The sequence below is a fragment of the Episyrphus balteatus genome, chromosome 4 (genome assembly GCF_945859705.1).
Source record: "Episyrphus balteatus chromosome 4, idEpiBalt1.1, whole genome shotgun sequence".
NCBI lineage: Eukaryota > Metazoa > Arthropoda > Insecta > Diptera > Syrphidae > Episyrphus > Episyrphus balteatus.
In genome coordinates, this window is record NC_079137.1 from 66,384,370 (window position 1) to 66,401,687 (window position 17,318).

General features: G+C 31.6%; 1 protein-coding gene across 4 annotated transcripts; it reads left to right on the forward strand.

The window, feature by feature from the left end:
• Window positions 1-9,556: 9,556 nt before the first annotated feature.
• LOC129918860 (drebrin-like protein) lies at window positions 9,557-16,996 on the forward strand. Of its 4 annotated transcripts, none has more exons than XM_055999606.1 (9): window positions 9,557-9,879; window positions 10,078-10,351; window positions 10,422-10,593; window positions 15,074-15,430; window positions 15,493-15,587; window positions 15,639-15,812; window positions 15,875-16,353; window positions 16,410-16,502; window positions 16,630-16,996. In XM_055999606.1, the coding sequence occupies exons 2-9, from the start codon at window positions 10,269-10,271 to the stop codon at window positions 16,767-16,769; spliced, it is 1,593 nt and encodes a 530-aa protein (XP_055855581.1). In that variant the 5' UTR covers window positions 9,557-9,879; window positions 10,078-10,268; the 3' UTR covers window positions 16,770-16,996. The 4 variants fall into 4 exon arrangements, with proteins under 4 accessions (XP_055855581.1, XP_055855579.1, XP_055855578.1 ...); XM_055999604.1 differs by having other exon boundaries at window positions 9,561-9,879; window positions 10,028-10,351; window positions 15,869-16,353; XM_055999603.1 differs by having other exon boundaries at window positions 9,561-9,879; window positions 15,869-16,353.
• The last annotated feature ends 322 nt before the right edge of the window (window positions 16,997-17,318 follow it).

The following is a 17,318-nucleotide window of genomic DNA, read 5'->3' on the forward strand; positions in this document are numbered from 1 at the left end:
CCTTAATTTCTAATATTACAAGTGAAATTTATTTTTGAGTAAAAATTTTTAATGAATACAAAGAATATAATGTCATGACATCTCATGTTGGGCGCCAATTCGAACCTTTTTTCAACATTCCTATAACTCGAAAGCTCTTCAATTTATAAAGAATGAGTTGGATGTTTTTAAAACCAACTTTTTCGTTTTCTTGAGAAAAGTCAATGATACCGCAACCTCATGTTGGGCGCCATTTCAAAAAAAATTTCTGCAGTTTTTCTTTACTTCTCCTTAATTTCTAATATTACACTGGTCAACAAGGTTTTTGCCACAAGAACCAAAATATACTTTTCTAGTAGTTTTTAGGGTGCTGAAGCCGAATCTGAAGTCAGAAAAATTTGATTGGCCTTCGTTTTTGAAATATTACCGTTAGAAAATGTCAAAAAACGTAATTTTTGCTGTTTTCGAGGTTATGTTTTTATGTGGAGTAATTAATTGTGAATAAATTTGTAACGGTGCCTATAAGAGCTAGTTTTATTCTTTCAAAAAATGTTTTAATCTTTCAAAAATCTCTTTTATTGCCTGAGATATTTAAAATTTAAGTAGCGGTCTTTGAATCAGAAACAACACTGGCCAACCAAATTACACTTTTCTTGCCACAAGAATCAAAATATGTTTTTCTGAAGGTTTTTGGGTTTCTGAACTCGAATCCACAATCAGAAAAATTCTAATAGCCTTCGTTCTTAAAATATTACCGTTATAAAATGCAAAAAAGGTTTTTTTTATAACGGTTATATTTCAAGAACGGAGGCTAATAGAATTTTTCCGATTGCGGATTTGAGTTCAGCAACTCGAAAACCTTCAGAAAAGTATATTTTGGTTCTTGTGGCAAAAATTCTGTGATCAGTGACTTAAACTTTAGATTAAGTTTAGTTTCTCTTTGACTTATTAAATGAAACTTAAGATATTTCGAGCAATAAAAGAGATATCGGGAAAATTTAAACAGTTTTTGAAAGAAGAATATCTGTTCTTATAATAACCGTTACAAATTTGTTTATAGTGAATTACCCCACATAAAAACAGAACCTCGAAAACAGCCAAAATTACGTTTTTTGACATTTTCTAACGGTAATATTTCAAAAACGAAGGCCAATCAAATTTTTCTGACTTCAGATTCGGATTCAGCACCCCAAAAACTACTAGAAAAGTATATTTTGGTTCTTGTGGCAAAAAAAAAGTTAAATTTTGCTGACCAGTGTTATTAGTGGAATTTATTTTTGAGTCCAAATTTTTAATGAATACAAAGAAAATAATGTCATGACATCTCATGTTGGGCGCCATTTCCTATTTAAATATATTTTTTTCCAAACATTCCTGCATATTATTCCTTGTTTAATTGAGAAGTAATAATTCCATTAATGTGGCAATTATTACCATCAAATAAAATAAAATAAAAAAAAACAAACAAAAAGAACATAATATACCAAAAAAGGGGGCTCTGCAAAATGAATTTCTCTCTCTGGTCTCTATAGATCTTAAATAAACCATATGGTGTTGCTTTTTTTTGTGTTGTTTTTTGTTGTTGTTTATATAAAACAATTTTAGCAATTTCATGACAGATGGTGGTGAAGAAAAGTATGACAGTTCAACAAAGCTGAAAGACCATCCAACAATAACAACAACAAATTAAACAAGTCTATCATATCGCATCTCTCGTGAATGTGTATACGAAACAAAAAATAACAACAACAAAATCAGTCAAAACAAAAATAAAAATTGAAATAGAATTAAGGTGAAAGAGAGAAGATAAAAAACATTTTGGAATGTACAATAGCAAAAAAAAAAATTAAAATAAAATACAAAAACAAACTATGTGTATGGGTGCGTGTTTTTGTTCTTGTTCTCTTAACGCTTCACTGCCCCTAAAACGAACAAAGAACAAGAAGAGAAGGTATATACACAGCAAAAATATAATTAGAAAAAAAAAATGAAATACTTTAATATAATAATCACAAGATAATTTGTCCAAAAGAATTTAGTGAACAAAAAAATGCCCATTCGATAAAAAAAAAAATGTCATTGTCAAGTGGGGGCAAAAATATTTTATATTTTTTTGGAATGTAATCAACAAAAAAAAATGTAGAAGCTAAGTAGTGTACAAAAGTTTAGATTTTTCTTTTTAATGACCATGTGAAAGGGCATTAAATACATAGATTAGGTGGGTCAAAGACTTTTTGTCACGAAAAAAAAAAAGAAAAAATGTAAAGGTGACAGTTGAATGAAAGAATAATGAACTCTTAATACAAAGAACAATGCATAGTCATCAAGAGTATAGTGACGAATATGAGAGCAATGAACAGATGCGTGAGGCCGTGAGGCTTTAACACTTAATGAGTCTGTAGGTGGTAGGAAATAAAACTACACTATCTTTCAGTAAAAAAAATAACAAAGAAATTGTAAACAAGGGTTAATGACTTGAAAGTTAACGGTGAAAAGATTTTGATTTAGTTCAGACGCCTACTGGAATGAACTTATTTTCTTTTCTTTTAACAAGGATGAGTCAAGTCAGCCGACTGAACCATAAAAATAATGATTTTAGTAGGTTTTTCTGGTTGAAATGATTAAAATGTTCTGTCTTCAGAAAACTTACTTGAAATATAAAGCTTTCCTCGAGCTTCAATCATTTCCTTTGGTAAAAAGACATTGTTTGGGTGGTTTGTATAAGTAAAGAGCTGGAGGAAAGATTCCACAAGGACCTTTACAGGCTCACAGAACGAGGTAGATTCACACAGGAAAATATCTGATGTGCTTTCTTTGCTTTTTTCGAGTACAAGCCTAGTTTCGGCGATAGGCCTTAGATATTCCGTCTCAAGACGACTTAAGTGCCCACCCAAAAAAGAGTCTTCTTTACCAAACTTAGCGACACAATTTCACAGTCTTTTTGGAGCAAAAAACTTGCACATATTAGAGTGCTGTTAAATCCCTGGGGTCTTGAATGAAAGTTAAGGCACACAAAAGTTACAGCAGTATGCGATTATGACGCATACCCAAACGAAAAAATCATTTCGCGTGAAAATTTTTTCGGGTGAAACTAACAATAATGCTGAGCAGGTATCGAGAATATGGATATAAGGTGAATATTCGGGAAACAATTGGGCAACACAAATCAGAGCACAAAACAAAATAAGTAAAGACCGCATCTGGGGTTCCACTGTCTACTCTGTGGTCTTATTTTACCCGGTTATGAGAATCTGCCCCCATTTTTAGTTGTTCCCATTGATCGCAAATGAATTAATTATCTGTAACCTTGATAAAAATATCTTAAAAACATCATATTTTGTTTCACCAAAGTGACCCTTACATCAGAATCATGCAGATTCATTTTTTTCAAGAATGAGAGGAAAGTATTAAGTTTTGAAGTTTCATGGACTAGACTGCCCATTTCGGATTGGTTACAGGCCTTTTTTCGAGTTACGCACCTTTTCCTTGCACTTCATTGCGTGATTTGTTAAGTTTAATTTTTGTCATCTTAAATTTTAGATCATGCCATTTTCACCAAAAGAATCTCATCAATTCAAGTTTCATGTTGGGCGCCATTTTGTTTAAATACGGAGGAAAGTGCTTCACTAGTTTCATGAAAATTTGATAGTGGATTGATAAATTTCGAGGTCATGAAGCTCCCTGCTTCCCATTCTTAGTCGACTTTTCCAACATTCTTACATTCTTAGCAGACTTTTCCAACCTCCTCTTTTCTAAATGTCTTCGTCTTTTCTTTATAGATTTCAGATCATACCATCTTAACCGAACAAATTTAGTTACTCCGTCTACGTTACTGAAATTGGTAAAATAAGGTCCTTAATATCATCGATTCAAGTTCATGTTGGGCGCCATTTTTGTAAAATATGGTGAAATATTGTCTACGTCTTTCCTTTTAAGATTTCAGATCATACCATCTTCACCGAAAGAATTTATTTACCCCATCAACGTTAGTAAAATGAGGTTATTAATCTCATCAATTCAAGCTCCGTGTTGGGCGCCATTTTTTTTAAATACCGAGGAGCATGGGTCAGTAAAACGGATGAGTAGGAAACAAAAATTAAGAAAATTCGGAAGGGAAGCTGGAAGGAATGATAACTTTTGAGGGCACGATATTATCACATTCTCAAAACTCCACACTTATAACCACCTTTTTCTAACACGTTTTCGTCCAAATGCCTTTGACATTCTTTTAAAAATTTCAGATCATACCATCTTCACCGGAAGAATTCGAAACGCTTTAAAAAATAATCTTCAAAACATCATATTTCGTTTTTATGTTATCACAAAAAATTCGTCAGCTCGTTTGTATTAGTGCAATCGGTAGAGCATAAGACCCTTTATCTCTGAGGGAGTCCCCATGTGAGGAAATCACCTGTGTAAATATCAAGGCCATAGAATGAGCACCACTATACTTGAGGAAACGACCGAATGAAGCACAATAATAATCTACCATTCCAAAGCTGGCATTGATTTTTTTCAGTTAGATGCTGTTATACCCTTCAAAGAATTTACTTTTTTTTTCACTTAAAATATTCTTGAAATCAATCCACCAACATTTCTATTGATTAAAAATAAAATTAATATTTAAAAAATATTTAATGTTTCTTACCATTTGCACTGTCCTGTACCATTGTTGCAGCTCTCGATAATACTTCCAATGGTGATTCCATGATTTCTTCTGTTTTTTTTTCTTTTTAACTGGTTTTAAAGTTGTTACAATTTATTTACTTTGTCACAAGTAATATTTCTCTCTAATTTTCTAATTAGAACACCAAATAAAATAAATACACTCACGCACCGAAATAAATAATAAGAACGAGAGACTTTCTATAAAAATATACCGGCAGCAATGAATATCGTGAATATCGGCAAAAAAACCAGACGACAACGAAAAAGAAAACAAACCCGCAGAGAGCAGCAGGCAGGACAAGAGGACAAGTTTACTGCAGTTTTGTTGTATATAATTTTTTTTTAGGTAGTTTCTCCTTTCTGACAGATGGTAAAACAGCAGTTTTGTTCTGTCTAGCACCTGGACATTCGAAATATATTTCTCTCTTTTTAACCAACAAGGACACTTTTTACGAGGACAAGCCTGGGATGGATTTCAATTTCAATCGATTATTTTGGTGGCGTCAGAGAGAAATTAAAAAAATTCCACAATTTCACACAATTTCGCAATATTTCGCAGTTTTTAGCTAAAATAATGATTCCCAATTTTATAGGCAAAGGAAAAGTTGTTAACTCTTACCACCAGAGTTAAGTTGTCAGAAAAATGTGATGCGAGGAATAATACCAGAAAATAATCCAAACGCGATAGCTCCTCTGCTTTAGCTTTTTACAAAGAAGACGATTCACGATGATGTTGATGATGATGGCGATGGTGCTGATGGGGACGACCGCATTCCAAGCGAAACAAACGAAAAGAACTAACCAACAACAAAACACAACAACAAAAACGATGGCGGCGGGACAGCCGATTTCTGCGGCACGATTTTTTTTTTTTTTGTATTTTTGTTTTGTACAACAAAAAATTCACGAGACGGATCTTGCTGCCTGCTGTCAGTTCAGTGGTCGGCAAAAGGGGGCGGAGGAAATAATAAAAAAAAATCTACAAAAAAACAACAAGAAACACTTCACTCGATACGCAAGGTAGGACGGTAGGAGACCATCACACACCACAGCTATCCAACAGAAAATAAAAAAAAAAACGACCGACGATAGATGGCGCAAAAGAGAAAGAGAGATGGAGAGAGAACGTGTGGAATTTGATTTTATTACTATTTTGTTGTAATTTCGCTCTGAAAGTTGTTGTTGTTGGTGCTTTTCACTTTGTTGTAAATCAAATTAAATAACTGTTGTTGTTCACTTGTGTTTGCGACTTCAAACAGATTTACACTCAATTACATTCCATACGACTTTTTTCTACTTTAATTTTTTTGTGTTAAACACTCTTCTCTCTTTGGATTTTGATTTGAAGCTCTCTCCAGGCGGCGCACTCGAATTGAATGCTTTTATTTTTTTTTTACTTGATTGGAATTTTTTTGTTTAATTTTGTTGTTGTTTTTCTTATTTGGCAGAATTGAAATAAAAACCACCAAAAAGAAGAAACTTTGATTGATTGTTATTTATTTTTTCTTTACAACAATTTCTCTCTGTTTTCTCTCCCCGCAAAAAAATACCAATGTGAATTATATTGAAACAAAAGCTAAAAACTCTTGGTGTGAATTGCGATACTATACGAGAATTGATGTGACTTGCACTAACAACAAAAAAAAAAATTCTTTTTTACAGTGACAACGAGAAGACGATTAATATGATGATTATAATTTCTTTCTTTTTTATCTTTTTAATTTTATAAATTTTATTTTTATTGATGAAGAAATTTTTATTGAATTTCTTTTTGAAATTTATAAAATATTTGTGTGTAAGATAAAATATAGATTATATTAAAAAACGACCAACCGCAACGCGACGGCAGTTTTTTTCACTTTGAAAATTTCGGCAAATGGAATGCGAAAGGAATTTGTGGAATGCAGTCGAAACGTGTTCAGTAGCGACAGTTGAGTGGTGTGGTAATTTGTATGAACTAAATGCAGACAAATAGAGAAAAGGCAGATGTTTTTGTTGTTGTTTGTGTATTGTTGGGGGGAAGATGTTGATAGATGGCGCTGGTTGTGTGGCAGTTAGAAGAATGGTGGGTTTGAATTTTATTTATTTTTGCAACAAAACATTTATGGACTTGAAGAGTTAATTATAGCAAATTATCTCATTGCGAAATTGATCTCTTGTGGAGCAGGAAAGTAGAGTTAAATAATTTTTGTTTGATATAAATACGGAAAGTCTTTAAAAAGGGGCCGTAACAATTCACAATATTATTTTCTCAACGCAACGACTAAATCCTTAACTACATTGGCTCAAAAAGTGAAAAAGTACAAAAGTGAAAATTTTCAAACGCATTTTAGTATAGTTTTTCGGGCTAGAAAATTAAAACAAATGATGCAGAAAGCTTATTTTTTGGTCTAAAAAACAATTTGTATACTCTTTTTCACAAAACAATTGCGCTAGCCAGAAAAAAAATATTTTCACTTTTGTACTTTTCCAAAAAGTGGTGTTTGTAGTTAAGCCTTAAGAACCCAGCGGACTTCTTTAAGTCTTGAAAATCCCTCGCAGTTCTGAAAATACAATTTTTTCTCAGCAGTTTTTTTTGTCTATGACGTTATCCCAACACAGCGTTTTTCATACAAAAATGTTGACCACAACAGTTTTTGAGCACCTTTTATTGTTGGATTAAATGTATCAAGCATTCAAATCACGTGCGCGATTTGATTGCTTGATACACAACTTGAGCATCTGAAATTTTGTAAAAAGCCTAAATATGTTTGTGCATCATATTGATATATGCGATAATTTACCTCAAACATTATGTCTGATTCAACTTGCAGTATCCTACAGTAAAGTGTCATGATGGTTAATGCACTCGAACTGAAGGTCAAACAACGAAGGCTCAAATCCCCGGTTGTTGCTGTTTATTTTTTGTTTTGATGTTGCGTACTCCTACTCAAAGTTTAAGCTTTAAGTCCTAACTACATTCACCACATTTTGCAAAAGTACAAAACTGAAAAGATTTTTTGTTCTCGCTAGCGAAATTATTTTGTAAAAAAGAGTTAACAAAATTGTTTTTAGACAACAAAATAAGTTTTCTGCGTCATTATTTTTGGTTTTCCACCCGGAAAAACTATATAAAAATACGTTTGAAAATTTTTACTTTTGTACTTTTTCACTTTTTGAGCCAATTTAGTTAAGCCTTTATGCTTTTAAAATTGCCAGATTTGGTTCAAAATTTACTTTGATTTACAGTGCTTTTTTTCATTTTAGGATCGTTTTCATTTTAGGCTCATTGGAGATTTTTGGGGATTTGGAGAAAAAATTGTTTACTGAAGATTTTGTCCATTATGTGCCCCATGGATTCATGCAGTTTCTGAAGATTTTATCCGTTTATGATTTTTTTTGTTTTTTGTTTTGAGATAGTGTGTATGTCTAAGAGCAAAGCAATAAACACACAAACCGATATTTTTTAATGCTCATATTACTTCCATATACATATACATTCTACTTGTGTCAACTTTCATTGAAAACAAAATTTTCGAATTTTGGTTAAGGCGATAGCGAGAAAAAAGTGCAAGGGTTTTGAAAGACTTTTCCCTCAGCTTAAAAATAAAATATGTGAGATAAAATAAAAAATTCAAGCTTCAATTAATTCGTAAGGTTTTCCCGTCAAAATTTGTTAGAAAATGAACCATGTGCTAAAACCTTAATTACATTGACCACTTTTTCCAAAAATACAAAAGTGAAACGATGTTTACCGACACTATATAAAACTCACAGCATGAATATACTGTGAATTATAATATTCTAAGGGAATTTGTTTAAATTCAGACACTTAGAAAATGTATGCCCGTGGTCAGGCTTATATAATGTTTTTATATAGTGTCGGTAAACATCGACCAAAATAAGGCGTCTTAGTAAGGGTACGACAGATCTAACTGATGAGCCCACTGTCGTACCTGGGCGAAACGCTTTATAAATTTTTGGAGTTGAGGTCACTTGAACTTATATTGAATTATATTCAATCACTCCACTTAAAATAAAAATAATTTTAATAATTTTTATTATTTTTGTTATTTTTTTCTTCGTTATTATATAAGCCTGACCACGGGCATACATTTTCTAAGTGTCTGAATTTAAACAAATTCCCTTAGAATATTATAATTCACAGTATATTCATGCTGTGAGTTTTATATAGTGTCGGTAAACATCGACCAAAATAAGGCGTCTTAGTAAGGGTACGACAGATCTAACTGATGAGCCCACTGTCGTACCTGGGCGAAACGCTTTATAAATTTTTGGAGTTGAGGTCACTTGAACTTATATTGAATTATATTCAATCACTCCACTTAAAATAAAAATAATTTTAATAATTTTTATTATTTTTGTTATTTTTTTCTTCGTTAATTGAGCATACTTCATCTTCTTACAACTTGAATTAAAATTCTGCGAACAAGAAAAAACAATTGGTGAATATTCGCGAAACAACCCGACAAACAATTTTGGTTCTATAAAGCTTTACAGATGCAATTGTTGCTTCTGTAAAGCATTATAGAAGCGAAATTGTTAGTAGGGAAATTCCGTCATTTAATTTTTAATTTTTTTATGTTAAGGTGCATTTTTTAAGTAAGGACAAAAACTAAAAAGCGCATCAATATGTATCAGTTTATGTTCAATTTCAAAAAGGCCTGAGAGAAGTTGCAAAAAGTTTTCAAATATTATTTTTCTTCTATTTTTAGTGATGTGTGCCCTCTGCATAATTTATATTTTCTAAGAAATATTCAGCGCCATCTACTAGAAAAAAAATCCAAACATAAGCATTGCCATCTCAAATTTATCCCCATTTCTGTCATTTTTGACATTTCCACACTAAAAACAATCCACCCACCATTTTTGAGTAAAAGAATACACAATACTCCCATTACTCTATTCGCTCTCTTCTAACACACTGAAAAACTGCAACAAACCTCTTCAAAAAATACCTACAAAACACACAACCAAAGAAGAAAATGATAAAAATTACCCAACAAAGAGAAATGTCAAAATAGTGCAGCAGGCTCCAAACACCATTCCATTTTTACTCCACCTTCTCATACAAAAAAGACTACAAAAAAAACCACCCAACATCTTCATCATCATCGACACAATCGACATCAACGACGACGACTCCAAAAAACCAACATTCTCTTCTCAACATTCAAGTTCACAATCTATCAGCAGAGTGTGTTCCAACAAAAATTAAAAAAAAAATAATTTGTTAGTAATAATTTGTAATTAAACTAATTTATAAACATTTCAATTGAAAATTTTTTATTTTTTATCTTTCAATAAAAATTCGACTTTTCTCCTGCACTTTTTCAATAAAAAAAAAAATAATCAATTTGCAAAAATCTCCACAAACCAGGTGAGCAGAAATAAAAAAATCAATTCTTTGTATATTCATCATTATTCTAGGAAAAAATTGATACAAAATAATCAGAATTTTTAGTATGAGTAGAATAAACTAAAAAAGCTTCAGAAGATCCCAGAAAAAGTGTCTCAAGTTTGACTAAAATCCACGCCAGCCGGTTTGGCCAAAAATCTTAACAACTTGCTTTCAATTCATTAAAAAAAAAAGCACAGAGAAAGAATCTGCAAACAAAAACATGGCAATTAGCTTTGAAAAGCATCGCGAAAAGATCATTGCCGCATGGAAAGATGTTCTTGATGATAAAAGTACAACAGATTGGTAAAGAATTTTCTTTTTACTTTAATTCAATATTTAAATGATTCTATTTGGGAGTTCTTTTGGTTTTTAGGTCACTTTATGGTTATGAAGGTAATTCAAATGACCTGAAAGTTGTTGGCAGTGGAGAGGGTGGAATCGAAGAGCTAACTGAAGAATTGAATAGCGGCAAGATTATGTACGCTTTCGTGCGTATCGAAGATCCCAAGACTGGATTGAATAAATTTCTTTTAATTAATTGGCAGGTAAGAAACAAAAAAAAACAAAAAACATACATAAAATTATTGTAAAAGAAAAGAATTCCCTTGAATAGAGAAATGTGGGAATTGGCAAAGGCCTTGTCTGCCGGGAATTTTCCCAGACTTTTGTATTTCTTTTATTTTTTTTCTTCTTATTTTGTTTGAATGACATGCCCCTCGTGCTGTGGGATTTGTGTGCAAAATAGCTTTTCTCTAAAATCATCCCAAGCACCTTAGTATATCTATTCCAAGTATGGGTATAATTTCATTTTATAAAAAGTATGTCGTTGTATTTCAATTTTTTTTTATTTTTCTTTATCTAATCAGAAGAAAAAAAGGTTCAATGTTTACTATTTTTAATCTAATTTTTCTCACCTGCAAAAAGCTTTGAAAAGATAGGTAGACAGATTGGAAAGTATTATGTGTTGACTTTCAAAAGCAAACAAAAGCCATGTAATGAATTCCCAAGACACACATGAATGTTATTGGAATTTTTGATTGGTGATGATGATGTCGTAAGTGTTTTGAGGATGACACATTCAAGGTAGATTTGAGTGTGGGAGTTAAATTTTTTAATCCGCACCGTATGGTTTCAATTTTAAAGAAAAACAAACAGAAACAAAAAATTGAAAAATTGTAAAGAGTTGGAAGAGCATAATTTATCTCTATCAATCGTCATATTGAGGAATTTTCTTGGTTTTTTTTATACAAAAAAGAGTTAATAGTTGAATTATTGTAAAACACATTAATGACTAATACACATTTAAAATCAATAGTTTCAATAGAGTTTTAGTTTTCCTGAAGAATTGTTATTGATAATGATAAGATTCTTTATTATTTTAACATTTTTAATCCATGCCATAAAAACAACTAATTTATAGTTCTTAAAATTATCCATTAATAACTTTGTCCAATGTGTTTTAAAATTATATTTCTTTGTCAACCTAAACTGAAGAAGTATAACAGTTTTGCTTACAGTTTTTTCCGATCCGAATTGAAATTCATATCGTGTATTGATTTAAAATATTCATTCACATCGATCCCAACCGGAAATACTGAAACATTATTGGTGCATGGTAGTTAAGTTACTATCCGATTGGCAATAGTGAGTGGATGGTTGGCGTAGATTTTTGAAGGTATGAGCATGTTCAGAAATTGTTAGGAACTAGAATTATTTTAGTCATCGTCATTTTATGAATGGAAATGTTCATAGACGAGTAAAACGTAGTAAGGAGATTTTTTGTGACGCAAATTTTTAGTTAATTTTCCAATAAGGCGCCGGTTATAGCGATCAGGAAAATGAATCAGGAAAAAATTTTAAATAGATATTTTGTGATGTTTTAATTTGATTTGAAACACAAGCCAATCCATTATAAATGACTCAAAGAATTTTTTTCGAAAAGAAAATTTACAATGGAACAATTACTTTTTGTTTAAATTGTATTTATTTATTTTTCTGATGCAAATTCATTTTTCGTGCCAGCTGATTGACGATTGAGACAAAATGAAACAAATCGTCAACCTGAAGTGTTTCAAATTTTTCCTGTATTCCACTGCATACGAAAAATTTTTTTCGTGTGTATTTCAATCATTAAAAGAAGAAAGTAGGTGGCTTTTTTGTGAGATTCAACTGACGTAAGTTTTCCTGATCGCTATAAGCGAGCATCAGGAAAAAATATTCAATTTCATACTGTTTCTTTTTTCTGATGCATTTTCTTGATCGCTATACCCGGCCCCCAATTGAAATTTTTAAAAATGTTTTATAACTTTATTATTACAAAGGATCAAACCAATCAAAGCAGTCTTCTTTGAGTTAATGGTGTATCTGCAGCTTGTAGCGCAAGCTACAAACTACATTTCCAGCGCTTGTTCAAATTTTGTTAGGTATTCAGTCAGTTTAAGATTAGTTAAATTTCCTTGAAAATTAACGACTCTTAAAACAATTTGCTTGATATAAATTCAAATTATCTTGCGAATAAGTATTAGTTGCTGTAGACCAGGCCTATCAAACTCAATGGCATTCACGGGCCAAAATAGCAGGATCTAAATTTCTATGGGCCGCAAAAAAAAAGAAATCATTACAATTTTTATGAAACATATTTATTTTTATAAAAGAACAAGAACAATATGTAGTAATATTAATGTTTTCTGCCTGACACTTGGCATCTCTTTTCTGTACCATCTTCTCTACTTGTGATGAAAATTTTTAGAAGTTATTACTTTTAAAACAGACCCAAGTTGTAGATCTGTTATTCTGGATTTAACAGGTGACTCATTTTGATTCATAAGTGAAAACTGATGCTCGCATCATATGATTTCATATGCCAATTTTCAAATGTTCTCAAATCTGCTTGGTAGATACTTGTAAAATTCAGGCATCTCAGCTTCATCGAATTTGGATCTTTAAACGGAGCCACACTGGATTTCGATTAGCTCCATTTGCAAATGATTACGTACCCGTCTCAAAAAGAGATAAAAAAAGGATGGATTTTTCGGGAACAAGTAGCCATTTTTTTTCATTGGTGTTCATTTAAGAAAAAAGTAGCGACTGCAAGTCAACTGCAAATCGAATTTTCGGTTGTTTGGAAGTCGACTTAAATCTATTGTACAAATAAACAAATTCTGAGCTTATTCCCAAAAATTCACTTAGGATGAAACAAATCATATGGAACTTTTTCACTGCTTTCCCATTGGTCAAACTGCACTCCAATACTAAATACAGCAAAAAAAAGCTTGTTTTCAATACAAAAAATGTTTGTTTACCTTTTCACCCATCAAGAACTCATATAAGCTGGAAATTCTCCATTGCTACATAAATCGCAAAAAGTTAAAATCTCTGCAGTGAACATCGTGTTGAAATGGAGAAATTCAAAACAATTATATTGGATTCACCGGTTTGTTCGTGTTCATTAAAGACATTTAAATTTTATTTTTTAAACAAAAATTGAATGTAAAAATTGAAAATGCAAGTTGTACCTAAATTAAGCTTGGGCCGCACAAATATACTATGTGGGCCGCATGCGGCCCGCGGGCCGCAAGTTTGACATGCCTGCTGTAGACGTATTTAATAAAGGGAGGATTAAGTGGTTTAACCTGCCGAAATTATTTCTACGATTTTAGTTTAAAAAAATGGAAATACAAATAAACTTAAACTTGGTTACATTTGTTTCCATGTGAAAAAAGTTGAGAATGCTTTTTTTAAAAACTTGACATTATTTTACTTGGCGACTACTTAAGTACATTATTTCGAAATTTTTTGATTTTGATTTTTTTAATTTGTTTATTATTTTTAATAAAGCTTAAGAATGGTTAAACTATTTTTCTTTTACAAATGGCGATGGCTAACGCTCGCAATTTATTAAAATATTTTGTTTTTAACTTTGTATAGGGAAATTGTTGATAATAAAATACAACTTGCACTTGTTAAAAAAAAACTCTAATGTTAAAATTTTTATGAAGAATATTAAGGAATTATTATAATTTGATATTTTAAGGAATTTAATAAATGTTAAAAATTTTTCTTATAGAAATATTTAAGGTGTTTTAAATGATTTTGACCACAAAACGAAGCATGCAATTTTTAAATTTTTAAAAAGAAATCATCAATACGTTTTCGAATAATTGATTTTTCAAAAAAAAAATGTTTATCAAAAGTTTAGAGAGGCTTAAAATGAAATACATTTTTCTATGTTCGTACCTTTAATTTTGGCGATACAAAAAAAAAAAAATTCAATTTCCCCTCTAGGGAATCACCCAAAACTGTTAACTACCAAGTTTAAAAAAAATCTCTCCAGAATGTTAGGCTATAACTCGAGAGAGACAGAATTGCGATGTCATGTTTGATTGTTATCTCGAGGTCGATTTTTTTTTTACTTTACTTGTCTTTAGTATCTACCTTTGCTTATAAGACTATCACTAAAATCTTTAATTATTTTTATCTCAAAAAATATCGTCCCCAGTTAAACTTTTTGAACAACCAAATGTTACTCATCATATCTTTCGTTATGTGTTTTCAATGAATCATAAAAAAAAATATACATATTTGTTGTCTTTGATTTTAAACAAAATTCTAATCTTTTTATTAGATTTTTTCGACTCATCATGAATGAATGAATAATTTGTTAAACTACTACGCAAGTCAAAGTGCGTATTTTTTCACTATCAAAACAATTTTTCGTTTGCCATTTACATAATTTTGGAATACAGAATTATCGGCATACTGAATTTTGAAAACGGCCAAACAGAATTATGACATCAACTCAATTATTTCATGTTTAAGACACGTAACTTAAATTTTGTTCATAAAAAAATCGAAAAATTTCTCTACGGAATCCCCAAAAAGCGCTTGGGCCAAGCTTATTTTTCACCACAAATTCTTAAATATTTATATGAATTTGTTGTTTTTTTCTTTATAATCACTTCCTCTTATTAAATAAATTTAAAAATTTAAACTGAATTATTTATACCTTATTTTTATTCCTTCTAGGGTGAAGGTGCTCCCGTCAACCGCAAAGGCAGTTGTGCCAATCACATTCACGATGTTTCAAAAATCCTCGGCGGAGCCCATTTAACAATTAATGCACGCAATGAAGATGACATGGACGAAGAACGAATTGTTAAAAAGCTTGGAACTGTTAGTTCAGCATATAGTTTCAAAGAACCCAGAGCAATTGTTGAGGAGCAAAAAGCACCCGTTGGAACTAATTACACTCGAGTTATTCCAACAAAGGAATTAAATGCATCTGTAATGCAAGATTTCTGGAAGAAAGAAGAGGAAGAAGAAAGACGTCGTCTTGAAGCTGAAAAGGAACAAAAACGAATTGAATTGCTGAAGTTGGAGAAAGCAAGTTTTTATTTAAATCTTTAAAATATCTTCTAATTGTATTTTTTTTATCTTTTTGTTAGGAACAACGTGCGAGAGAAGAAAAAGAACATTTGGAAAGAGAAAAACAAGTTGTTAATAAATCCAAACTACAATCAGCTCATGTTCCCATTAAAACGTACGAAAATTTTTCTTTGGTTTGAAATGTTTTTTAATCAATTGTTTGTAGATCTCCTCAACCTTTGAGTCCAGAGAAGACACTTAATCAAGGCCAAGGAATGACTGAAGCTGAACGTATGCGTCAGCTTCGCAATCAAGAAGCACGCGAATTAATCGGCTCAAGAGTTGGCGCTGCTAAAGCCATTTTCACAAGAAACACAAGTGAAGGACAATTGCAATCTAAGTAAGTAGACAAATGGAATTGTCATTTCCAAAAATACAGTCTTCTCGATTTTCCAGATTAAGTTCTGCTCCACCAGCTAAACCAGCTCGGGCATCAATCGCACAACGGATAAACGCACTTAATAACCAACAATCAGAACCAGCGCCAGTTCCAACTCCGACTCCAGCTGCAGTTCCAGTTGCAACAGCTACAGCAGCAGCTACTGCTGCTGCAGTTCCTGTTCCTGTTGCTGTATCTATAATCAAGGAAATTGCACCATCTCCCGCTCCCCAGCCAGTAGTGGAAATCATTCAAGAAGAAGCACCAGTCAAGCCAGAAATGACAACAATAACGAACGAAGAAGTTCATTCGAGTGCAGCCACAGAAGATTACATGGATCAAGAGGAGCAATATTCTACCATCAAGAGGTCGCCACATAGTAAATCCAATTCGCTTCAATCACCAGATGAAGTCACGGTAGTTCAACAGGTTCCAGAACCTGTACAACAACAACAGCAAAAGCAATCTGCCTCAAATGGAGCTCTTCGGCAGATGAATGAGAGTATGAAATAAGTTTGTGTTGGTTTTGATTAAAATAATCCAAATGTATTATTTCAGTTGCTGACATAGTCAATGAAGATGATTTGATTTGTCAAGATGTCTTGAGTGATAATGGATTGAAAGCTAGAGCACTTTATGACTACCAAGCTGGTAAGATTCAGAACCTCTTATTTTTCATTTTATTTTATTTTTTATTTTATTTTATTTTATTTTATTTTATTTTATTTTATTTTATTTTATTTTATTTTATTTTATTTATTTATTTTTTCTCTTCCAGCTGATGAATCTGAGATAACCTTTGATCCCGGTGACATCATCACCCACATTGATCAAATCGATGAAGGCTGGTGGCAAGGACTTGGTCCAGATGGAACTTATGGTCTATTTCCGGCCAATTATGTTGAACTGATTAATTAGAAAGATTTATTATCGTCATTGTCTTCTTCTTCTTCTAACCCTCATAAACACTCTTAGCGCAGACAAACACACACCCACAACATTTTTAGAATTCATTATTATATTCTTCTTCTAGAATTTTATACCTTTTAACTAGATCTAGGATAATCAATTATAAAAAAACAGAGTCCTTTTGATACCATTTAGATAAAATTTCGACATTAAAAAAGAAAATCACACACGCTGAATGTAAGATTTAACACATTTTTTGCTTTTTTTTTTAGATAAAAACATTTTTCACATCAAATCAAATTGACACGTTTAAGGAAGGGTGATGATTATAAAGAGATAAGTTGAAAAAAGAGGGAGTCGATTTTTGCTAAAGGAAGACTTTCCTTTAAGCCATTTGACTCTCTCCTTTATCTCTCACCCAATTTAATAAAAAAAAATCACTGGCAATAATTAAATAAATTGAATACAAAAATAGAAGTATTTTGCCAAAAATAAAAAGCGAATACAATTTAAACAATATATATTTCAATAAGTATTTTTATGCATGAGAGAGTTATT

What these genes read in the sequence shown, in the direction of transcription:
- LOC129918860 (XM_055999604.1), top strand. Translation starts at nt 10,269, where the DNA reads ATGGCAATTAGCTTTGAAAAGCATCGCGAAAAGATCATTGCCGCATGG. An exon ending in GATAAAAGTACAACAGATTG is followed by an intron (nt 10,352 to 10,421) that starts GTAAAGAATTTT and finishes TTTGGTTTTTAG; the next exon opens with GTCACTTTATGGTTATGAAG. An exon ending in GCTCATGTTCCCATTAAAAC is followed by an intron (nt 15,588 to 15,638) that starts GTACGAAAATTT and finishes AATTGTTTGTAG; the next exon opens with ATCTCCTCAACCTTTGAGTC.